Source organism: Schistocerca serialis, chromosome 1, assembly GCF_023864345.2.
Source record: "Schistocerca serialis cubense isolate TAMUIC-IGC-003099 chromosome 1, iqSchSeri2.2, whole genome shotgun sequence".
Lineage (NCBI taxonomy): Eukaryota > Metazoa > Arthropoda > Insecta > Orthoptera > Acrididae > Schistocerca > Schistocerca serialis.
The window spans coordinates 549466245-549492829 of NC_064638.1; the positions used below are offsets into that span (position 1 = coordinate 549466245).

Genomic DNA, 26585 nt, shown 5'->3' on the forward strand with positions numbered 1-26585 from the left:
CCTCAGGACAACAAACACACACATCGCCGTGGGTGGACTGGAACCTCCGACGGGAGAAGCGGTTGGTTTGAATATACATCATCTGTGGATGTATTTACAATTCATAGACAGTTTTTAGTAGAATGAATCCCGGGAATAGAGGGGAAACGTGAGTAGATTCTATAGCAAATACTTACTTTCATGCATGGGTACCAACTTTATAGGAATAATGTTCACAGTGTTTGCCGTTCTTCCCTTGAGAATGTGTGATCTTTACGCAGTGCAATTTAATTAATATGGACACCAGTTTAATTTGTACTTATACATTTTTGTTATCAGGATAAGTTTCGTAATGTCCGTCTCTGCGTGCACGATGGGTGTCAAATGTTACCCACTGGCAGTGCAACGCCAAGGACATCATATCGGCGTGTTTACCAATTTAAGTATCTACTCCGCAGAAAACATGTCTATGCGGCGAGGTTAGGGGAAATTTCACAATCGTGACGCGGCAGGCGCCACCAACAGTGGATTCCATATGAAGATGGTATCTGGTGTTTCGGACATGTTACGGGGAGCGTGCAACGGATAAAGCCCTGCAGTGACAGTATCCTCTCTGCCCTCGGTGGCTCAGATGGATAGAGCGTCTGCCATGTAAGCAGGAGATCCCGGGTTCGAATCCTGGTCGGGGCAGATATTTTCAACTGTCCCTGTTGATTAGGGTCTTGATTTAATTATCAGTGCATTTAATAAGTGTGTCACCGACGTGAATGTTGATGCTGGCTTTGCACTGGTGGGATGCTGATGTCACACTGGTGTGAAGCTGGCGTCGCATTGCCCCTACCATTGATCGAATAATATTTTCAAATCATAATTTCTTACAAAATTTAATCAAAGAGTCTTCTCACCACAGAACGCAGAACTCGAATATTTCCTGTTAGGTGATAGCAAAGAGTACTTTACGGCATTGGCTCACTACCTAGCTCGTATTTATCGTGAATCTCTCTCCCAGCACGAAGTCCCAAGCGACTGAAAAGAAAGCGTGAGTGACTCCAGCATATAAGAAGGGTAAAATAACGGATCCAGTGACGCCTGTGTGCTGTGGATGACACGGCGGCCTGTTAGGAAGGAGTTTAGTTTAGTTTAGTTTATTTGACACGCTGCCCCACTGCAGGCTGTGAGGGTAAGAGCGCATGGAATAAGTTCACAAATATGTGAGTGACCCGAAGACTTCATAAATAATAGTACACAGTGTGTTGTCCTGGACGGCGAGTGTTCATCAGAGACTAGGGTATCGTAAGGATCGCCTCGGGGAAGTACGATAGGACCGCTGTTTTTCTCTATATGTATAAATGATTGGGCGGACAGGGTGGGCAGCAATCTGCGGTTTTTTGCTGATGATGCGGTGGTCTACGGTAAGGAGTCGAGATTGAATGACTGTAAGAACATACAAGGCGACTTAGACAAAATTTCTAGTTGGTGTGATGAGTGACAGCTAGCCCTAACTGTGGAAAAATGAAAGTTAATGTGGATGAGTAGGAAGAACAAACCTGTACTGTTCGGATACAGTATTAGTAGTGTCCTACTTGACTCAGTCAAGTCGTTTAAATACCTTGGCGTAACGTTGCAATGCAATACGAAATGGAACGAGCATGTGAAAACTGTGGTAGGGAAGGCAAATGGTCGTCTTTGATTTATTGGGAGAATCTCAGAAAAAAGTTGTTTGCCTTTACGGGAGACCGCATACAGGACGCTGGTGCGACCTATTCTTGAGTGTTGTTCGAGTGTTTAGGATCTGTACCAGGTCGGATTGAAGGAAAACGTCGAAGCAGTTCAGAGGCTGGCTGCTAGATTTGTTACCGTATGTTCGAGCAAAACAAGTAAGTGTTACATGGATTCTTCGCAAACTAAAGTGGATATCCCTGGACGGAAGGTGACGTTCGTTTCGAGAAACACTACTGAGAAAATTTAGAGAACCAGAGTTAGAAGCTCAGTGGCGAACGGTTTTACTGCTGCCAACATATAAGATAAGAGAAATTAGGGCTCATACGGAGTCGTACAGGATGTCGTTTTTTCCTCGCTCTGTTTGCGGGAGGAACAGGAGGGGAAATGACAAGTCGTGGTACAGGGTACCCTTGGCCACGCACCGTACGGTAGCTCGCGGGTTGTCTATGTAAATGTAGAGGTAGGGAGGGAAGGAAGCTTGATACAGCTTGGATTAGCTCACCCATTCATGCTCTTCCTCCCGTCCCCTCCTTTCCCCTCTCTTGGGAGACATTAGCTCATAGACATCTCCGGTGTAACTGCGTGCATGCCTGTATAGTTTCTGTACGACATCAAATCATTTGAAGTTTGTATGTCTCCCACTGCCCCTCCATTAGTGTCCACAGTGAACCTGGCCGAAACAGATAATTTTTTGGCACTACATACAGAAGTTAGTGCCCTACCTACGACGACACAAGCTGGGCCCTCTATCTATGACATCATAGGTAAGACATCACAAGCCGCACCCCATTTTCTGTGAGCAAATGATCATGTCACAAGCTTGCACACTTCACATGACGTTGGCGAGATATTCAAAATAGCAAAGAAATTGCCAATTGCAGTGCAATAGTAAACCAGTCATTAAAACGAAGTAACCTGTCAGCATACAGCTGCCATTTTTAAAAGAATCGGAATGATCTGAATTTTATGCACCATGTTCAAGAGTATCTGATTGACTTGTATTATTTGTTAATATATGTAATTTTCACTTACATTGTGTCAATTGGCCTCATGCACAGAAGTATCTGAATGATCAGAAATTTCTGCCATATTCGAAAGTTATTAGTTTCTCCACATCTGGATGATGATAATGCTGATTCCACAACTGATGTTCAATTAACAAAAAACAGCAGCAGTTACATTTTTAGAACATTGTTTATTTCACACGACCAGTTTCGCCCTTGACATTATGCTATTACGGAAAACAAGTTATGCTTTACAAAGTAACGTCAAATGATTATTTCACGTTACTTCTCTACAACATAACATGCACGTGGTAATGGCCTAATATAAAAGCCAAAACCAGTAGGTTAAGCTTAATAAATCTCTAAAAAAGCAGCTATAGCATCTTTTCATTAATATTCAAAAATATCTAAGTAACAGTAGTTATTTATCAAAAATGAAACTCATGCATGTATGCCCAGACGCCCACTACCCACCTACGGCACCCACCCACTCAACCACCCACCCACAGACACACACACATTCACATACATACGCACACACATTCAGATCTCCCAGTATTTTATCATCGTTTAAAATGAAGCAGCTAACCATAGTCCAGTATCTTACCAGCAATTAAAATAAAACACCTAATCACAATTTATCCACAGAGCATACATCTTAGATATATACAAAACTCCACATTGATCTCTGTGTTATAATTTATATGAGCCACTTGTCTTACTGATCAAATCCTGTAAATGTTGTAACGTACATGTTAAGGTGGGCTTGTCTATGACATAGCTCGATTTCGGTACCACATTTGGTGTAAGCTGCAATGGACAGTTATTGGAATTGACGCGGCTTGAAAACCGATACAATTTATTTTAATGTTATTTATCATAGTAGCCTAAGCATCTAAGCAGACCTGTCTCAATACAGTTGATACACGAATTTTATTTTAATCGCTATGAGAATAGTTGCCTTGCAATACCAAACATGAAAACAGTCCTTTGCTACACACCTGATGCACTGGGTTACCTCTTTTGCTTTCAAAGGCCACTAATGCGTTCTGGACCACTACAGCTTTTATCGTACAGTTCATTGCCCCAAGAGTCAAGAGCCAATAACTTGTACAATAATCCCTGGTGTTCCTGTTTTTACAGTTCTCACCACTGCATCTCAACACGTTTCATTTTTGTCTTTGTTATTCTTAATCTTGTAGAAGAATTATAAAACGTACATGGCCAGTGTCACACAACAGTAGCATAGCATTACATTATATGAACTGGTTTTACATAAAATTTAGTACAATATTCTCACGTATCTGTTCATTTAGGTAATCCTTCTCTATGTTATCTGTACTTTCCATTGTTCTGTTACCACTTCAGTCTACTGGTAGACAATATTTCAATTTATCCTCAAACACTCCAGCACTAACATTATTCTGCTTATCTTTTAGGGCCATTTTTTTCTACACTAACTCTGTTGCTCCTTTATTCACCGATATGCTCCTGCTTTCGTTTACGACCTCTGGACTTCAGTTTAGTTCGTAAATATGATCCTCACTCTCCCGCATTTTATCATCATGTTCATATAATTTACTGTCATTACAAATAATTTTTCCTAACGTCTTCATTTCAATATTTTCAGCCACTTGATACATTTGGTCATTTTCAGTATTTACCCTTCTACAAAACATAGTCAACTCACAGTTCGACATGCCTAAGTCATTTTTAATTTCCCTTTTAGAATTTTCACATGATATGGTCAACTGATGAAGCTGCTCATCACGTTACCTACAAGTTTCGTCCATTTCTTTATTAGGTTGTTCACCGATTCCTTTCAACTCGCTGCACAAATGGTCGTTCCACCACGTAAGATCACTCGCGGAGTATACATGAACATGTAGCCGCTAGCAAACGCTTTGATATAGAGTCTCTAGCCCAAGACGTACTCTACTGTTATTGCTATGGCTAGTATGCTGTCCAATGATATCCCAGTCGACTGACAGTTGAAACTATTCCGTTCTCTGTGATGTCAGGGCTACTCTCTCACCAATCAGTACACCAGTATTCTCTAATTGTGATGCTCATGACGCTATTTCAACGATACCATGCTAATTCTTCTCTGTAGTGTAGAAAGTCAGACTGGGATGAATACAATGGAATCTATTTTGTTGGAGTAAGTAGAGAATTAGATAGAAGAAGTTTTCCCGACGTGGTAGTGCTGAGTCGTCAGGGCGTCTTACAGATTACAGAGATTCATTATGGGGCTGACGAGCAGTTCTGTCCATCTATCCATACACTGTTTCACAATAAAGTAAAATTTATCCACAAAATGATGTAATTAGAAATATTTGAAACCAAATATGTAGTTCGGAAAAACTCACAGGCGACACCATTAGCAAAAAGAGTGAAAATCTAAACGTTGCACAAGCTCTCTTACAGACGGATGCTCAAAATTACATAAGGTAACATGAAAATGAGAGTTTTCGACGGTATCTGGAAGGAATTTACAATATCGAGAATACCGACCAGAAATAGCGACAGGATACACGAGATGTTTACGAGATTATGGAAAAGTCCATGTAAATATATGAAGTCGCACAGGAAAAATACTGGATACCGAGATTGCAGTACGCGTAACAAATAAAATTGAAGGAAAGAAGGAACATAAAAGTTTATCGACCGATCGACAAGTAGGTCGTTGGAGACGGAGCATAAGCTCAGATTATGGCATGATAGAAAAGAAAATCAGCCGTGTCTTTTTCAATGAAATCATTCCGAAATTTGCTTTAAGCGATTTAATGAAAACATGGAAAGTCACTTTACGAATGCATGCTGGCAGGACCATCATCTTCCCTCAAATGTCCAGAGTGTTACCGCTGTGCCAGCTATGTTAAGCGTTCCTTCTTTTGTGCTACAGTTTTTCAGTGCAACTATTATGTAATATCTACGTTCACTCGCTGATGACGTTGCTGTCTGAGCATTTCAGAAAAAGAAACGCACAGACCTGTTATGAATTGGCTTGTACATTTAACGAATAAGCGTTACGCAAGCATCTTCCGTCGTTGTAGACACTAGTACAGTCGGTCAACAAGCCGGAATCCCAGACGCTGTTTCCTCTCAAGTGCCTATTACGCAACAATAACAGCCCATCTTGTGGAACTAATATATGTTTGCACCGGAAACATTTTTAGATGCCGAAATATGACATTCATTATTCAATACTGTGTGAAATATCGGACATTCCTAAGAAAGTGAAACCCATTATTTACTGATGTGCTAGTGTGTTGAATAGCTGCGTTTCGGTAGCGTCATCTGAAGTGAACCAAAGAATTTCCGGTAAACACAGGGTACTCTAAGTAGCCAGGGACGATACACCAACAAAGAGGAGGCATTTTCCTCGCATCTTCAAGGTCCCACGGAACACGCGATCCGAGACTAATACTTTAACCGAAGCAGGCGAGGCCACAGTCTGCTCCATCGCCACGATAGGACCGTAGACTGCTGCTGGTAGAACAGCATCACGCAATAACCCGAGGTTTGAATATGCTCAGCTTCTTTCAACCTCTTTAACTTAATTTCGCTTTAACAATTTCTACAATATTCTGTTCATTTCATTTATTCCAAAATACCGTCTTCCTTCTTACTCACTGATGAAGCTGCCTCAAAAGACATAAGAGACAGTACATCCACTTCTTGACCAGGTAACATCGGATTTTATTTTATTACATTGCCTATATCATCTTCATATTGTGAGGATTGTGCTACAACACAGTTGTACTGAAGCAGTGAGACATCACCTTGTTCTGAATAATGCATACTGCACTGACTACTAAAATTTTAAATCTTTTCTGTTATCTGTCTTTTCAGACAATGAATAACAATGAATCCTATAAATTTCAACTATTCACGTCCACCATAATAGGTTCTATGTGAATAGTTATCATATGTTTTTTTCTTTACTCCCTTATTCTCCTTTATTTATAAAGTTGCATAATAATCTGATCATTAGCGATGGATAGTTACGTCACACATGCGCTTAGAGACTGTTTCCTCATTTCCCTTACATTGTCTACATATATTCGGCACCTTGTTATCAAATTTTCTCTACCGGTATTCTCTAATTCACAACGTTGGGCTTACGTTACACTGTTACGTGAAACTGTGGCTGATAGAAAACGTCTGTGGGCGACGGAAGAAGAGAAATGCTTTACATGTCAACAGTTGGTCTACAAATGGGAAGAATTGTACGCATCGACATTCCTGTCCAGTGATGCCACGGAAATTAGCAAATGCCTGTAATTGTCCTTACAGAGAGTCTATGGCATAACTAGAGACTTGAAGTAATCAGTTTTGTTCAACAGCCACACCAAGAAATACATCAGTAGTCTGTTTTAGTTAGAAACAGAAATGTAGGTATACTGCCGGCTTTGAAGTTTCCAACACCAGGATGAATAGCAGCAAACGAAATTTCTCTCATTTTGTATAAAATAATATATGATTAAGTTCACAGATGTACTCAGGGTTGAAATTTGATATACAGAGCTTCCACATCAGGCAGCAAAATGGGCTGTAACTCTGCTGGGCATCAAGTCGAACTGTGCTTGGACTATACACTTGGGGACGTATACCACAAAGCTTCAACTCTGTGTTAGATACGTCAAACTTAAGGGCTGCCGAATGTAGACCTATCAATCTCTCGGCAACGCATTACCAGATGCTTACAGCGAGTGTAGATAACAGGGCTGACCAGGGCAACTCTCAATACCGACTCCGTCATGTAGGCAAGAACAGCACAGACGACATGCAGCCTTGTGTTGTAACGTCCAGGAGACCTCTGAAGCAGAGCACAGCCTCCGGCCTTAGCTCGTCAGAAACGTGACGCTTGCTATCGAAACTATCATCTACAAGAATCAGATGTAATCTGTTCTGTATCCAAAACAACTCTTATCGTCACATGTACTGGGCTCACAAGACGATCGCGGATTTTATTTGTCAACATTCATTCCTCTTGAAGTCCCCACACACGGACACACCCACCTTGATGCTATGCGCAGAGTCGGAACTCGTCTGAAATGATGACGTGGAGCCACCCTTGCGGTCACTGCTGTCGTTGGGTGCCCCAATGTCCATACGCGTCTGCGGCATCAACGGTCACCATAGTGACAGTCCGTGGTGTTATACACGTCTTCGCGGTACCTCTGTGGATACTTGTCTTGCTTCGAAAAAATCCATTTCCTGACGCAAGGTACGTGATTTAGCGGTATGAAACCTCATAGCAGAGCGTGCAGTCACTACGACTCTTGTCTCGGGCGCTAGACTCGTGGGAAGTTGAGATCCTTTCGAAACCCATCGATTCCATATCCAAGCGACAGCCATGAAGTCCCGACCAACGAGAGTGGCTGTGTCGCAGAGCGGTAAACAGCAGTCGCGATGAGCTACCAGCTGTCTGTCTTCTTTTTTTAAGTCAACAGTCTTTTCACTGGCTTGACGCGGCCTGCAATGAATTCCTCTCCCGAGTCAACTGTTTAATCTCATAGTAGTACTAGCAACGTATGTCCTCAATTATTTGCTACATGTTTTCCAGTCTCTGTCTTCCTCTAGACTTTTTGCCCTCTACAGCTCCCTCTAGTACCACGCAGTTATTCCTTGACGTCTTAAAAGATGTGTATTTCATATATTTCTGACCACACCGGTGCTACATAGAACTTCGTCATTCCTTACCCGAGCAGTCCACCTAAGTTTCAACATTCTTCTCTACTACCTCGTCTTAAATGCTTCAGTCCTCTTCTGCTCCGCTTTCTCACAGTCCCAGATTCACTACCACACAATGCAGTGGTGCAAACGTACATTCTCAGACATTTCTCCTCAAATTAAGACGTGTGTTTGATACTAATAGACTTTTCTTGCCCGGGAATTCCCCTTTTACCAGGGATAGTTGGTTTTTTATGTCCTTCTTGCTTCAGCCGTCTTGGAATATTTTGATGCCTGATAGCAGAACTCCCTAACGTCATTTACTTCGTGATCACACCCCCGATGTTAAAGTTATTGTTGTTCTCATTTCTGCTACGTCTCGTTATTTTAATCTTACTTCAATTTACCCTCAGTCTATATTCTGTACACAATAGACTGTTCATTCCATTCAACATATCCTATAATTATTCGTCACTTTCACTGAGGATAGCAATGTCATCAGTGAATCTTATCATTCATACCCTTTCACATTGATTTTTAATCCCACTCTTGAATCTTTCTTTTATTCAGTCAGTGCTTCTTCGATGTATAAATTGAACAGTAGCGGTGGAAGACCACATTCCCGTCTTACACTCTTTTTAATCGCAGAACTTCGTTTTTGTCTTCCATTCCTATTATTCCCTCCTGGTTCTTGAACATACTGTATATTACCCGTCATTTCCTATAGCTAATCCCTATTTTATTCAGAATTTCGGATGTCTTGAACCATTCTGTACTGTCAAACCCTTTTTGTAGGTTTAGAGTTTCTAACAACGTGTCTTGATTTTTCTTCAGTCTAGCTTGCATTATCCACCACAACGTCAGAATTGGCTCTCTGCTGCCTTTACCATTTCTAAGGCAAACTACTCGTCACATAACACATCCCCAGGTTTCTTTTCCATTCTTCTGTGTATTATTCATGTCAACAATTTCGATGCGTGAATTGTAAATTAACACTACAATATTTCTAACATTTCTCTGGCCTTCCTATCTTCGACACTGTGTGGACAATATGTTTTCGGAAGTCTGGTGGTTCGTCGCCAGTTTCATGCACCACACACTAGCGAGAGTAGTCGTTTTGTTGCCTCTCTCTCCATCCCTTCAGCCTCACTTTATCTTCAGTCATTTTACATTAGATTCATTTACTGCATTTTCCTGTCGACTTCTGTTTCTCCTTCTACGCGAGACATAAAACTATTTTCTCCCAAACGACAAACATTCAGATGCGGTTTCCACTGCGTAACTTTTCCTTTTAAGCGGAATGTTAGGCTGCCCTGAAATCCTAATTATTTGTTTGTTCCACTCCTGTTAGATTATTGCTGTCGATTACGGGATCTTTAACAGATAGGACTGATGGAGGATGTCGAAAAAGTTCAAAGAAGAGCAACTCGTTTTCTGTATCATCACGAAATAAGGGAGAGATTGTCTTGGGTATGATAAGCGAGTTGGTATGGCAAAAATTAAAACAAAGGTGTTTTTCGTTGAGGCCTGATCTTTTCGTGAAATTTCAACCACCAACTTTCTCCTCTAAGTATGAAAATATTTTTTTGTCGCCAACGTACATACGGAAAAGTGATCATCGAAATAAAGTAAGGGAAATCAGAGCTCGTACAGAAAGATTGAAATGGTCATCTTTCCAATGCGCACTTAGAGAGTGGAACGGTGGAATAATAGTGTGATGGAGACACTCAGCCTGACACTTAAGTGTGAACTGCAGAGCAGTCTCAGTTTCCGATGCAGCATTTTGACACAGTATTTAAGTTCAGAATCTTTCACTGTAGCAAAGAAACTCTAATAAGAATTCAAATAAAAAGTCAGCTTTGCAGTGTTAGGCCGAAGGGCATCAAGCCACTGTCGAGTACGAACAGGTAGGTTGATGAGCGACTTACATTAATAGTTTAGTTTGTTAAAAGTGAAAGGCAAGATAGAAAACTACGGGAGATTGTAAACGGAAACGTAAGAAATAAGAATTTTGGTATTGACTGGGTACTGAACTGCACTCCTCTTATTCAATAATAGTTTACATAATAGCGAACTTATTATTTCCAGCCGGCCGGTGTGGCCGTGCGGTTCTAGGCGCTTCAGTCTGGAACCGCGTGACCGCTACGGTCGCAGGTTCGAATCCTGCCTCGGGCATGGATGTGTGTGATGTCGTTAGGTTAGTTAGGTTTAAGTAGTTCTAAATTCTAGGGGACTGATGACCACAGATGTTAAGTCCCACAGTGCTCAGAGCCATTTGAACCATATTATTTCCAGCTATTTCCGTATTTATAATTTTTAAAGAAAGGGGTAGAATCTGCTGCAAATTACCATGAAGAAGACGCTATATATAGCGCAATATACAAAAATAACGTAGGCAGTTGTACTAGTATTGTCAACAGATATTATTAGGCACTACAGAGGAAGGGGGACGCGTTTCTGACCGGTTGAAAACAACTTGGAAAGAATGGTCTAAGGCATTGTGCCTCCTCTTGCGATGGACTTCTGATTTACAGTAAACATGGGATGTTGCTGCAGCAGAGAAGCTATTTTCGCAGATCTTTCACATTTTATCGACGGAGCACAAGAAAGCTGTCATGTAATGAACAAGTATATGGGTAATGCTCAAATTTGTCTCCATATCGTGCGTCGTTGAATATTTCAGTACTGTTTGTTGTTCACTGTCGATATTTATTAGTATTACTGTTTTGTAACTGTCTTGCCTGACGTCACTGTTACTTTACAACATAATTACGGAACTAAAGGCTTATTTCGGAGAGTTGGTATCGTAAGAAACTTTTTCGATCACTTATTTAGACCCTGAAGAGTATAGACAAATTTCTTGGATGCTGGAGGCATTAATTATTACGTTCATATATGTTTCAGCAATGAGCAAGTATTATTGAGAAACAATATAGTAGAGAATTAAGAAGGACAGTGACTTTTACAATTGAGTGAACGATGTTTCATAATGGGTGTATGAGTGATCATTTCTAGTAGTTCAAATTAACTTTTGTCGAGCTTATAATATTATCATCTACGTTCTGGTTTTAGTTAGTTTAGGATAGGATATTTAGTTAGGTGATCCATAAATTACGTTCACAATAAAATACCTGAAATGAAACGCGTTAACTGAACAAAACGTGCAGGTATTTCATGGGAAAAGAACACTTTTGTAAATAGCTGCATACCTGTTGTATACAGATTTGTATCCGGTCATTTAGTTCTACAGGGTCAACTTCTTGCTCAAGGATATTTAGAATTTTTGTCCTTCTTGCTCAAGGATATTTTGAATTTTTGTACAAGGTAACCATGCTTTCCGGTTGCTCGTTATAGAGTAACAATGTAGTTATGATTTATTCGGCTTGTTGCCTCAGAGGTTTTTGTTTCTGTAAAAATTCCTTTACAACCGTGAAAAACCGTTAATATGCACTCACTAAATCGTACCAAACAAAACCTAGGGCAATGCAAGTCTTCTGTGATGCGGATGCCGTATCTATGAGACTAGCTCAGCTTGGTGTCGTTGTACTATTCTTCATTTACACTCACTGAACCCGCAGACGACGTGCACATCAACCAGCTCCCCGTCAGTAAACCTTCCGATACAGCTGTGTATCACCGTGACGTAGAAAAGACACTGCCAGAAAAACAACCTCAAACATGACCGAGAAGTATTCATGCATGAAGAATGGGCATTCCTGCTGTCAACACGAAGTACCATGACTAAGTGGAACTAGATAGTGGCTCTGAGGACTATGGGACTTAACTTCTGTGGTCATCAGTCCCCTAGAACTTACAACTGCTTAAACCTAACTAACCTAAGGACATCACACACATCCATGCCCGAGGCAGGATTCGAACCTGCGACCGTAGCAGTCCCGCGGTTCCGGACTGCGCGCCTAGAACCACTAGACCACCGCGGCCGGCTGGAACTAGATAATTTCGAAACAAGACACAGTGCAAAAGTCAGCTTTTGCACTCGTTGTGGACATATTTTCAATGTAATACAGATACAAAGATAAACTGGGGAGAGAAATCAAACGAAAAGCATCTACTAAGTATTGACCATCGGAGACCACTATACCGAAATACTAAGAAAATATCCGTGATCAATCTTCGAAGTCTGTACGTGGAGTTCGGGGTCATTCTTTATTTGCGTGTTTCCTTGTGGCATGAGATGAGAAAGTTGGTAATGGAGGTAAACACGTGGAGCGGAGACAGGTTCCAAAACTTATGACAGAGTAGCCCGTCACAGCATGAGCACCTACTTGCCTCACATGGGGTGTGGTTGCCTCTCAGAGGTAACATCAAACTTCATTCAGAGAAATTTATCAATATGTAAACGTGATTTAAAAATATTAATAGATATTTTACTATGTAACTCACATGAGTTTGAATACCAATCTTTTATTGGGGTATTTTTAAAAGAAAAAACTAGATTTCCTTCTGATGTGGAGGTAAGCTTTAGGTGGCGAGGGTTTCTCTAGGAATGTGATTTGAAAATGATATGGTAAAGCAAAGATGAGGGTGAGAACACTCGAACAGTTTCTTGGAAGTAGATCTCAGACATTGAGCGGAAAATGCAAATTCTAGAAATTTTGGTGCTTTGGTAGATTCCTGTAAGTATTGTGTGGTCAGGTAGGGAGAGGTGTTTGCCGTTTCGTTGGGATGGCGTTTGCAGAGTGTATGGATGAGTGATTATGCGGATGAGCCATTTCAGTCGCAGCAGTGTTCGAGGATCAGTAATGAGGGATGAAACGCTTGGCTGGTAGGGTTCATTTGGAGAAGAGAAAACGAAAGGGGAAGGAGAGGAATTAGTTTGTTCATGCAGAACTGGAGCTGCAGAGATCAGATGAATATGGAAATGAAGCGGACTGCACAGTGTTTCTACAATGGATTTTAGCTTTAATTAAATAGCTAAAGACCACATAAATGTCTGTTCCGAGCAATATCAGAAGCAACATATTCTATAGTCTTCAATTAAGCTTGTTTCGCTCTCGCTCTGGCCATTGTTTCACTTGTCTTTTATTTATTCACATCTTCATGCTGACATTCAAAGCAAAGGCAATAGAGACATAGTGAAACAATTCTGCTATCTTAATATCCATGAAAGACACTTTTTTTCAGACAGAAGGCATTTTGACGATCCACTGAATTCGTGATACATCCTGCTTTGTACCAAATTGTAATCAACTCAGGCTCAGTCTGTAAACACTGTGGACGTTTAATATCAAAATAAGTCAACACTGGATCTATTTTCTCTCAAAGAATTCTTCTACATAGTCTGTGGTTTCAGTTTAGTACCTTTTAGGTATTTAGATATTAAGACATTAACCAGTAGTTCCACAGACTGATGCGTTGCAATGTGTTTCTTCATTCCTATGTCCGGGTCTGCGTAATAAGTGACTTACGTAAAACTAATTGTTCCTTTAAAGTTTCTAGCCGTGCTCCTGGAACTCTGTGTACATTGGATTTGATATTGGGAATAGTGCCTTGTTTTAAAGCCGTGGTATTTTCCCGAAATTTTTGCTGCCGTGCCGCGGGCAAGGCCAGTGTGGTTCGTCGCTCTCTGTATGTAAGACCTGTAAATTAGCAGATCGGCTTCAGTGGGTAGTGAACATTTTCACTAATTAGTGGACAGAATCAGTATAGAAATTGTGAGCTCTTCTGCCCCATCATATTACTCCCTAGTACTTCGCTGTCATTGTCCATTCTACTGAAGTGACAGTTACTCTTATCTCTCCAATTCCTGAAGTTAGCCTTGCTGGGCCGTCGTGCCTGCTATCAAGCACCATATACTCCCACTCTCCATTTCTTATTCCACTTCTGCAGATATCGGCAAGGACCGTATAGTCGGCTTTGAATCACAGCTGATGATCGGCTCTTTTTAATTGTGGCAGTGTGCGCATTTGGAGGCCCGTGTAAACGGTGAGAAGTCGGAAATGTAGGCACTGTACACGGGAGTGCATACCAGAATTACCTGTCTAACTCCTGTATGATTCTCCCTGTGAGAGGATCCAGTATCGACAACCATACTTCACGTGTGCGCCCAGCGAGTACGTTCTTCAGCAACTTCAAAGTTGAGCTTCGCATTTCATGACTCCTGACTACAGAGTCTCTGATCCGAAGCTGTCACAGGCTAGAGTTACATCTAATAGGACCAAGTCAAAGTGCTTTTTGCTCTTGAAGAACAACACAGCTTCCACAACAACTCTAAATTGGTTCTGCAGCTTTCAGTATCACACATGGAACCGAAACTATTCATCTGTAATGTTGGTTTTTTGAATCAATCGTTAGTTGAGTCTCTATAAAAGAAGTCTTTCATATAACTGACTCACAGTTGATAGTAAGCCGACAGACTATAGGATGAATCGTAATTGCATTCAGAAATATCTGGCAGAGAATTATCTTTGTCCTCCGACAGATATAAGTCGCTACCAAGAGCTGTGTGTTTTGACAGTCTTTATTTCTTCTTAGTAAAGTTGTGCGCTACGTCTCAAGATTTCTTAGGGTCACTTTTGTGTCGTTATTAGATAAGGGAAACTTTTGTGTCCCGCCTTACTTCTTTACTCTAGCGTTAGTTTCCAACAACCTTGTTCGGCTCCACCTCTTGCTAAATCTTATATCTCTTTTGAGAGTTTCCGTGTACAGTGGTTCTCCTCATCTGTTTCTTCTTTGGTATGGTATCCTTAGGGTCGTAATTTTTACATCATCTTTATTTACAGCAGTGAAGTGATTGACTGCTTCGTGAATTATTTTACTGTCGTTGGCTGGCAGCTAAGTTATTCGACTGTTGCTAACTATTACGTGCTTCAATTAGTCTGTCCTATTGCAGGAGACATGGATGGGATGAGTGTGTGTTCAAGGCGAACGCCACTGGCAGGTGGTTAGAAGAGAGTAGATGGATAACATCTGCTGAGAGAATTGGAAAGGTGTGTTTGTTTATAACGATGCCTATCACGTCGGGTGCACCACTAAGGAGGTAGAGAGTTGCTCCCCTCGTACACTAATTGGGGCACATACTTTACTAAGGCAGGAGGGGATGGCCGCGTATTGTAATCGCTTTGGCTTTTCATCATATGTGCTTTGCGTTGAGGTCATCAGCTACGATGCATTTTCTTCTGGTACTAAGCAGTCTAGAGGTGGCTTCCGCCAGGAGATGTCCTCTCGAAATACTCTGAATACAGCATATGTAACAGATATTCAAAAGTTGATCAGTCGGTTTTTGGTAGCAATATTATTTACATAAAACATTCTTAGTAATAATATGAATCTTCGGTTACTGAGGTGACGCACTTGTCTTTACTGTGGAAGAAATGCTTCCTCATAAACATCCCTGTTTTAATTGTGGTTTTCTTCACTACGACATGGAAAACCTAGAAGACGTATTTAGTTACGAGATCATTAAAACGTGATAGCTCCAGTATTAACGTGCGTGTGATCTTGAGCAGTAATTCCCTCTCATTTTATTCTGGAAACCGAGCGTATAAAATACAATAAATTCATAATCTTTCGTCTAATTATTCTTTAGATACTAACTCTGTCACACAAAGGAAACGTGGCAGACACTCACACACATACACACACACATACACACACACACACACATTTATGCTGTCACTCGGTCGACAAAATATGAAAATGAAGCGACAATATACGTAAAAGTTTCAGGAAGTTACACAGAACGTCACACGTTAACACCACTGTGCGAAACGAGTGGCACAAAAACGAAAAATAGTAGATGCTCCGGGTTTCCTGCAGATATAGTAATGCTTCGGTGCAAATAACAGTTGCAGACGGTGAGCGACTGAAGTGACGCGACAACTGGAAACGTAGTCCAAGCTGAATTATGCGGGAGAAAGCGACACCTGCGAGCAAAAACGTCTAAATTGCACGCAGATTCACTTCGAAGATTTGAAAGTACGCGGATCAAGTGCAATGTCGCCTCCAGCCGTAGTGAAAAGGTACCAAAAATTTTACTAAGAGGCCGCACAGACGTGGGTCATACTGATCGGGAATTGAGGCCATCGACGTAGACCACAGGCGACAGTATCCAGGCAATATTTTATCACAGAATCTGAAAAGACGTCAGGTTCAAAAATGGTTCAAATGGCTCTGAGCACTATGGGACTTAACATCTATGGTCATCAGTCCCCTAAAACTTAGAACTACTTAAACCTAACTAACCTAAGGACATCACACAACACCCAGCCATCACGAGGCAGAAAAAATCCCTGACCCCGCCGGGAATCAAACACGGGAACACGGGCACGGGAAGCGAGAAGGCTACCGCACGACCACGAACTGCGGACGAAAACACGTCAGAGGAAAGAAACTTTTCAAAGATGAGGACGTTCACGTAGGAGTTCTCGAGTGGCTCCATGACCAAACAGTGGAGTTCTCTCGTTGAGGAATTGAACGATTGATAGTATGTTCCGACGATTGGTTACAGAAAATTAGTGATTATGATGAAAAAGAGTGCCATGCATCGCGTCACTTTAATGTCTAGTGCAGTATTGAATAAGATATTTGGCCTGCTATAATTATGTGCAACTTAGTTTTTGAAGGTCCATCGTAGTAGTATATTAGAGCAGAAAAACATTTTAAACACTTTCAGCATGTACTGTTTTATGATCGAGCAATTAAATTATCTGTTACTCATGTAAATGGCACAACGATGTGTTTCAGATTAGTATTATTGTCTTACGAAATTTCAAAATCTATTGCAGCATCCTTTGTCTATAATGTATCTGATGTGAGTGTAGGTCTTCGAGATACCAGTTAATTTAGTTACTACATGGGATGTCTTATTCGAAATTATCAACAAGTGTTCAAGCAGGAAGGCAATGTGGGCCTTTTACTGTTGCAGGACCTAACGCAATGCAGTGTTCAGTTTTAAATAAATTCTTACAATGCACAAAATTTTAGCCTTCTGACTGAATAATGGTATTTTAATTAATTATGGGTTTAAAAAATCTGCATTAGCTGTTAAACACTCCGTTTCATATCGGATAACTTTGTAAAACTCGCTAATCTCTGAGATCTTATATTTCTGTTGACACCGCTGTGTCCAGAGTTGAGGCGGAACTACACAAACCATACCTTCATACTCCACTTGTGGTGGGCGTCTGCGTGCTGTTGCTGCGTCATCTGTGCCTTGTACTGGAGCGAAGAAGATGTCGGTCGATCACAGTTGTGTTCTCCCTCTTGCTTTATTAAATTCAATTACTTTTAAAAAAATTTAAGAACTTCAAGCACGCTGGAGTAATCGCAGTGCAGCAACTTTTATTAACAGAAACAACGGAAAAACTGCCAAAGTTGTTAATTTCGTTTAAATTTACTTGACGACCCACTTTCAAATCATTCAGATAGTCAAACGACATTTTCCACAATATAAGAACCTCGTCGAGATAATAAACATACACGTATAACAAAATGCAAACGAACAGTGGCAGAGCATGCATTAACAGTTATCTGTATTCTCTGTAACTTCATGTTTATTATCTACACATGGTTCTTATATTTTGGGAAATGCCATTTTGAATATCTGATGATATGAAAATGGATCCCGACTAGAAACTAGTGGTCAAGTAAATAAAAGTGAAATTAGCGACTCTGGCTGTTTTTTCGTTGTATTGTAATACATTAGTCCACTGAAAACTAGTGCTATAAAGGTAACAGTGAACCTCATGCCAACATGTCGATGGTATCTGTAGTTACAGGTGTCATAAGAGGTTTTTAGATTAAAATGTTACTTGAAACAATACCTATCTGAGTACGATGTACACACCAACTTCAAGTTTATTATACCGGCCCGTCTACTTTTGTTAAAACTTCCGCTAATAACATGTAAAATTAGTGTATTGCCTTAAAAGTTTATTTACAATGTAACAATACTGCAACCGTGCTCGAAATAATTAATACGTCATCCATTCTCCTATACCACAGTTTTCAAAATCATAGCATATAGACGAACACCATTGAATGATACTGTATCACAGCTCACACATTTCAGCTGGTCCTTCTACTGACGGTTTTCTTCCTCTCACATAGTCAATATCCACAATCTAAATCACCATTGCTCTATTTTGAAACGGAATATTCCGCCATTTGCTTTATGATGTATGGCACTGAAATACCTTTCCCCTGTCTCCAAATCGACTCTTTCATCAAAACACTTCCCAACTATTCTCGTCCAAGTCTCTTAAGTTGGTTTATGTCTCGTATTATACCTTGACTTCAAATTCCCACACAACCAGTTAACAGTTCCCGAAATCAGCGTACACCGTCTCACTTCCCCGTTCACACGTCAGTACGGCTATCCAGTCTCCTGTTTTAACGAAGTAGTTTTCTGTCCTAGCAAAATGCCGCGGGTGTTATTAATGTGTCTGACAGGGCTCTCACGTTACATTTAATACAGCTTTGCATCTTAGATTACATATGATCATAAGAGAAGTTTACACGAATACAAACAATATATAAACCTAAATTTATAAATGTTATTGTCAATTTTATACCAACATAGATATATTCTGTACAATGAAATGAGAAAACAAAACAATGTTGTACACATGCAGGCAACAAGTTAACTAAACACAATTTTATCTAACAATCCTTTGTCATAACATGTCTCGTCTGGATAGTGTCGTTTCTGCCTCTACATTGATGACAGTTGTTGTTGGCATCTGATAAGCCCGGAGCGATTAGCTCTTTCACTACCCACTGTCAGCCGATCTGCCCCATAAAAATGTAGTTGGCAACGTTTAGTAACAAAATGGCCACAAGTGAGTTTCGGATGCGAGACAGGTTCTCGCAGGGGGTGCGAACTCTAGGAGACATATGTAAGCAAAGTAATATAAGTGGAAACTATATATATATATATATATATATATATATATGTGTGTGTGTGTGTGTGTGTGTGTGTGAGTGTGTATGGCTACTGTAAATTTGTATGTTTCTGAATCGAGAATAATAGTAAATTCATTTTTTTACTTGAAACCATCTAATAGACCGCCAGCAAACGCATTCCCCTCGGTATCTCCTGGAATGGATGACTTGGTCAAAAGTTTCACGTTAGTGATAGCTACAAAATCTGCCTGATTCATTTGGTAACTGTGAACTGTTTGCTGGACCTTTTAACGACGTATACCCAATCCTGAGGCAGATACACATGAGTTTCATTCCTCTTGCGTTTCTCAATAAGGCCAAAATCTTGATCACACTCGTTGAACGCGTGCCCAGGTTCTAAGAATTTGTGATGGACTGTTTCAATATGTGTGTGAGAAACGATATTCATCCAGTATTTGACAGTATTTACATTGAAATTTTGTTCAGAGCAACAGTCTGATTAAGCTATGATGTGCTTAGCATTACAATCCAAAGATTGTAAGAGCCAACGAACAACAACCGACATTCAGTGAAGGTCTGGAGCTGTGCTTTGATCCCACTTATACATCTGGCCTTGCCAGACACTATGTTGTGAATGTCAATATTATAAGTCCACAACTGACGAAAACAGTAAACTTTGTTAGTAGAAAGACGTCGACATGGCAAAGTTTCCTGTAAATCAAAACACGTCACCACAACTTTATTCTGGTTTGATGCTCTTTCTTTGTCAGATTTCTTTTCTTGTCGTGCACGTTCGGCCTTGCGGTGATGGAGCATCTGTTCTCGCTGCACTTCTTTTGCTTCATCGTTATTATGGTCACAGTTGCGTAACAAATTGTTATACTTGTCACATTTATTGCGTGTATCAGTACTAGGACCATGAAAACCCAAACTGAAACGGGTGTTGAAAACATGCCGGTATGTACATTCCTTCACAAGGTCTTCATTTCTCTCCACATACAAATATCCGTAAAGATGGTATATCACAATAATATTGAGGCTTTCAGGGAGGTATTTTTTGTTAGAGTTCTGAATCCTGCTGTAATGTGAGATGTAAGTGGGAAATGACTGAATATGTTTGTCAACAACCTGTACTTTAGTAGCAGGTATTTTGCTTGCTGGTGCATTCTGCCCCTCTGATCCTTTGGTGATTCTCCGCTGATGGATCTATTGGACATGACTCTACTGCAGCGAACATTTGATACATCAAATGTCTTTAGAAGAAACTGTTTACAAACCAATACACCATTAAGTTTGACAACAGTAGTAAGTTTCCTTTTTGTGACATTTCCGCTTCTTCGCTTTGGTTCTTTCAGTTCAAGACAGCCTCCGAGATAAGCAGTTTGTAAATTCCATGATCCAAGTGCCCAATATGCAGTAAATAGCTCTTCACGCATTCTCTCAGAAAAATTGGTGATATCGACACATGTGATTGAATGGTCTTACACATTTCGCTTGATGTTCTAATCCTCTGTGTCCAACATAGGATTACCCAGCATTTCGCAGCAGTTTTGTGACATCATGCCTATGGTTAGCTGGATTTCGTAAGCGTTTTCTTCCCCTTCTATTAGAATTCTCATCAGTTGGTAAAAGTACCATTAGCAGAAGATGAGGTTTCTTCTGACACAGAAGATTCTGTTGTCAAAATACTTCTAGAAAGCAGAATATCTGAAGATTCAGATGATGATGATTTGACTAATGATTCATCATCACTATCACTACGATCACAATCAGATGGCCTGAAGTCACTATCATCGGCAGATAGATGCGAAGAATCGGAACTGGACTCACATACAATAAAACAAAAGCCATTGCGTCATTTTCATCTGGTACTTAATCACACAATAACTCATGTAATATGACAATTTAGTGTACATCACAAGCTGATGAAACTATCACTACTTGCTAGGAAAAGTACGCTTTTTCCATATAACCGCACACTATTTTGCTTCAGGACGGAACCGCGCCGTTGCTACGGTAGCAGGTTCGAATCCTGTCTCGGGCATGGATGTGTGTCATGTCCTTAGGTTAGTTAGATTTAAGTAGTTCTAAGTTCTAGGGGACTGATGACCTCAGCTGTTAAGTCCCACAGTGCTCAGAGCCATTTTTGAAACGCACACTATTTTAGGAGAAGTACGCGTTTCCTGCATTGGATGCGCATATGTACACAGTACATCACGAAACATTGTCCAAAATCGAATCATGAACTCACACATTACCACACCAAACAAACTTGCATCACTGTACCGATTTTCCTAAATATTCACAATCCATCTAGCAAATAACTTCACTCTCTAAGACGCTAACTTCGTATAATTAAATCAACAATAACTCATCTTCGTTAAATATGGCAAATAAATACACGAACAGGAACTAGGAGCAATCAACGAACGTAAGCAATGCACTTGTATTACTTTTGCAAAACTTCAGAGCCAAAGTAGTACATGTATTCGGACACCAGAGAGCAACTCTGAACGGAGGGTCACGTATATTACTATTCCTCACAACATAATAAGTGTTCTAGAACATATATGTGCAATTATCTCATTTTCTTCAAAAATGTCACTTATATAGATTTGCTTCTGACCCCATCATATTGGCATCGCAAATAGAAATTCCACATAGTGGTTTTAACTAGCAGGAGGCGTGAATGAGGTTCCTTATTTTGGAGTTTTTCAGTTTATGTTATTTTCCTGATTCTATGTCTCAGTATCACATCTCGTATAAGGCCAAAATATTGATATACTCTGATATGTGGACTACGGTAGTTAATTATACGTCCTTGATCTGCAGCACTCAACTTTGCAGAACTGGGAGATTCCAGAAATTAGAGGAAGCGTGGATAATGTTGTAGGGTCTCTTCATCGTGCAGTTGCAGCCTGTGGGACTGTGGCCGTTGTAATGGTGCTGACAGAGAGCGATATGCAGACGCTGCTGGGGCCTGGAGCGTTCATTCGCCGTCTCATGGGCCTGTGGTGGCCGCATGGGCAGCGAGGACGCATGCGGTCGGCTGTGTGCGCCGCCGTGACTTTGGTCTCGATGGCGATTCTGGTGGCTTTCTCGTGCCTCAAGCTCATCATCGACCCCCCACCTGAGCTCGAGGAGCTCGTAATGTGCTATTTGCTTATTTTTGGCTGTACTGGAGATCTGTCCAAGGTATGTACTATTTGAATTCGTATCTTGACACTTTTATCGTTCTGTTATCTAAATGCATGTGTTTCGTGTCAATCGAGTTGTATCGTGAATAATAGCAAATTACTAATAACATACTGTATCTGGTTTATAAAACGAAATTCGTAACAATTGTGTGCCAATGGTGCATTGAATAGGAGGGCAGTGTGCATGTTAGCTCAGATCGCTGACATCAGCGTTTCTCGAATCGTTGACTTAAGCAACGGCATTTCCGGAATTCCCTCCTCCTCCTGCATTTTCCAGAATTCCCTTCCCTTTCCCACTTCTCCCCTCACCGTGGCAAATGTCATTACGTATGTGTGTCGACGGCCGGCCGAAGTGGTCGCAAGTTCGAATCCTGCCTCGGGCATGGATGTGTGATGTCCTTAGGTTAGTTAGGTTTAAGTAGTTCTAAGTTCTAGGGGACTGATGACCTCAGAAGATAAGTCCCATAGTGCTCAGAGGCATTAGAGCCGTTTTTGTGTATCGACGTCATCACACCGTTGGACGAACGCCGTAGGACCCCAGCCACTGACGTTTCAGCCAGTGGCATGCAAGCACAGGTTCCATCCCTCCAGCGATTTCAATTTTTATAATGGCATTCTTTGAGCACCTTCACTTGCTATCTGCTGTTTATAGTAAGATGACTATTGTGAAACTTTACCACCAGCAGCAGTCAGCTGGGGAGAAAATGACTGTCGATAAATATTTTCTCTTTCTGATAATAATAATTATTATTACATGTGTGTACATCATTATACTTAGAGCTTTCTTATTACTGTTATAGATGAGGACATGTTAACGTTCCTGCCTGAGCCACCACACAACACCAGTAGCAGCTGCAGTCACTCTCCCTGAAATGGTTAAGGATATGGGGATCAGGGAGTGATAAATAACTGAGCCCAGACTCAGCAGAAAAATTAAACAATTTTATGTCAATATCATAAATATACATGAAGCATTCACCTGCCATCTGAGTATCTTTATTAAAACAATACAATTGGTGCATGCTAAAATACCAAGTGAAAATATTACGAAGACGCAGAACAATATGAAGGAATTAGTGCGAAAAGTGGCAGTTAGTCCGAAAAGTGGCAATTCACCCTGAATAAAGACAAGTGTGAAGTTATTCACTTGAGTACTATAATAAATCCGCTATATTTCGATTACGCGATAAGTCACACAAATCCCAAGGCTGTAAATTCAACTAAATACTTAGGGATTACAGTTAAAAGTAACCTAAATTGTAACGATCACATAGATAATGTTGTGGGTACAGCAAATCAAAGGCTGCGATTCATTGGCATAACACTTAGAAGGTGCAACCGATCTACTAAAGAGACTGCTTACACCACACTTGGCCGCCCTATTCTGGAGTACTGCTGTGCGTTGTGGGATCCGCATCCGGTGGGACTGACGGATGACATCGAAAAAGATCAAATGTGGGCGGCTCGTTTTGTATTATCGCGAAATAAGAGAGATACTGCCATAGACATGTTAAGGGAATTGGAGTGGTAATCATTAACACAAAGCCGTTTTTCGTTGCGACGGGATCTTCTCATCAAATTTCAATCACCAGTTTTCTCTTCCGATTGCGAAAACATTCAGTTGGCATCTAACTTCATAGGGAGAAATGATAATCATGATAAAATAAATCAGCGCTCGCACAGAGAAATTTAAGTGCTCGGTAGAGACAGCTTGAAGATGGTTCATTGATACCTCTGCCACACACTTAATTGTGAATAGCAGAGTAATCACGTAGGTGTAGATTCAAATGTGCCCCAAAGTTGCTCAGATCAATTATCTAAAATTATTTTGAAAACTGGATGCGTCTGCATGCACAGTAAACAGCGAATTAAAATCTAGAATATCCAGTACTACAGCATTTCTCAGCGTGTGTTTTGGACCATCGAAGGCTGTCTGTAGGGAATTTCCCCACTTCTGTGACGCAGTTGTCTAAGTGGTGCAAATTGTACGTAATTGGGGATAAATTTTTTAAATGATTGCACCATGCCTATGAATCATGCAATGCCCTTCTTGTCACTAGGTGACGAGAATCCGTAAACACCTTAGGTTCAGGCGTCATGTATATTAATTTCTCTCGCTGGCACTAAATATCCAAAAAAGATTTCACTATGGGCTAGATTCACTTTAGGTAATTTAATGATCAAGCCCGCCTCCGTCATAAGTACCGACACTTGGATGTACACCCAAAATAAGGCCGCTGCAATCGTGGCCGAAACGTTGGTTTTCTCCAGCAGTAGTAGTTTTATACATAATGACGCGGTACCATACCTAGAAAACTTTTAAGTCAACTGACTCTAGCCGTCGAAGCTTTCGCAATTAAACTTGTAGCTGAATTAGAAGCAAGCATCCCCATGGAGAAGCTCCAAACCAGCAGGTAAAGACCACTGATGACTGCACGAGTTAATATATGGCTACCCATCACATTGCCACCTCCAAACAGGAAACGTATCTCTCTTACTAAGTAACTCTCGCTCTAGTCATGGGCAATCGCGGCGGCTAGCAGATTGCTCTAAATGTACCGCCCAAGCCTTGCACTTGCGAAACATCTGCAGACCAACAATTCAGAAACAGCAGGCTCTCGCGGCTTGCCAAAGAACTCGACGCCGTTAGCATAAGCAGAATATATTGACATGAGACCACCAATCTCCCCCACTTAAATCAGAAACTGAGGTGGGTAGTCCACTTTTTTAATTCTTTATATATCACCTGCTTCAGCACTACTTAAGTTCATCTGACTCAAATGAGCCCTGATTTCCTTACGAGTTTCAAAGTCTTGGAGCAAAAAGCTGCTAAGAAACAAACTTTTTAATGAGCTTACAAGGATGGTAAAATTGGGGTAACTTTTTTCTCATAGTTCCCTGCGCATGTGGACAAAAAAAATGTCTCTGAGCACTATGGGACTTAACATCTATGGTCATCAGTCCCCTAGAACTTAGAATACTTAAACCTAACTAACCTAAGGACAGCACACAATACCCAGTCATCACGAGGCAGAGAACGCATGTGAACAGTTTGAACATTAACCGATTGCAGTAGTGCATGAATGCTTGAATTCATTCAGCACCAAAATATGCATATGAAAACGCTATAAACGTAAAATTTGCGGTAGTGGAATTTACGGAAAGACCTACGCATTATTGACCTTATTACGATTCATGCTGCATTCGACGCGCATAGAAAACAATAATTGTGACACTGCTGCAAAACTGAATGATTGTGCACATTTGTGTAAATAAAAAATCTTCTGCAAAACTAACATTCGTTTCCACCCTAGCCCAGCAACAATAACTATCATAATGATAGGATCAGGATCTTTAATAAATAATAACACTGAGAAAACTAATTAATTTATAGTTAATCAGCGTTAACAATACATCTCTTGTTTTTCAATGTTTTCTTATTTACAACAATGTTATTTCTCACAACATGGAATGTTTTACATGCAACATTTACCTTGCAGGGGGACTAGCACCTGCGAGTGAAGAGGAAAGAACCAGACACACAAACACACACACACACACGCGCGCGCGCGCACAGGCCGCGGGGGATTAGCCGAGCGGGCTAGGCGCTGCAGTCATGGACTGTGCGGCTGGTCCCGGCGGAGGTTCGAGTCCTCCCTCGGGCATGGGTGTATGTATTTGTCCTTAGGATAAATTAGGTTAAGTAGTGTGTAAGCTTAGGGACTGATGACCTTAGCAGTTAAGTCCCATAAGATTTTACACACACTTGAACACGCGCGCACACACACACGACCGCGCTCAAATTTCGTGCCACTCCCATAAAAGCGACGCTGGTAGCGTCACTATGGGGATGCAAATCATATTTCTTCTAAATACTTGCTGTAATGGCCGTAAGCGTTAGTTACTTTTGAGTTTGGACGTGGTGAGATAATGGTACTCAAGAACATCTTTAAGGAGGTAATGAGGTTTTTGTCAGAACCTCACTGAGTTTGAACGTCGTCGTGTAATACGGCTACGAGAAACTGGATGGTCTTTCCACTATAATGCAGAACGAATTGGCAGGAATGTAGCCACTGTACAGTACTGGTGACAGTGGTTATCACGAAAATGCACGATCGCAAGAAGACCGGGCTCCGGA

General features: G+C 40.9%; 1 protein-coding gene and 1 non-coding gene across 2 annotated transcripts in view; both read left to right on the forward strand.

Moving 5' to 3' along the window:
* Positions 1–26585, forward strand: part of LOC126414230 (uncharacterized) — a 171171-nt gene that overhangs the window by 108625 nt on the left and 35961 nt on the right. Inside the window, exon 3 of the mRNA XM_050083332.1 lies at positions 22098–22445. Within this exon, the coding sequence (XP_049939289.1) occupies positions 22098–22445 (348 nt within the window). The remainder of the gene's footprint in view (positions 1–22097; positions 22446–26585) is intronic.
* Positions 595–669, forward strand: Trnat-ugu (transfer RNA threonine (anticodon UGU)). The gene has a single exon. It is a non-coding gene; the product is annotated as a tRNA-Thr (tRNA).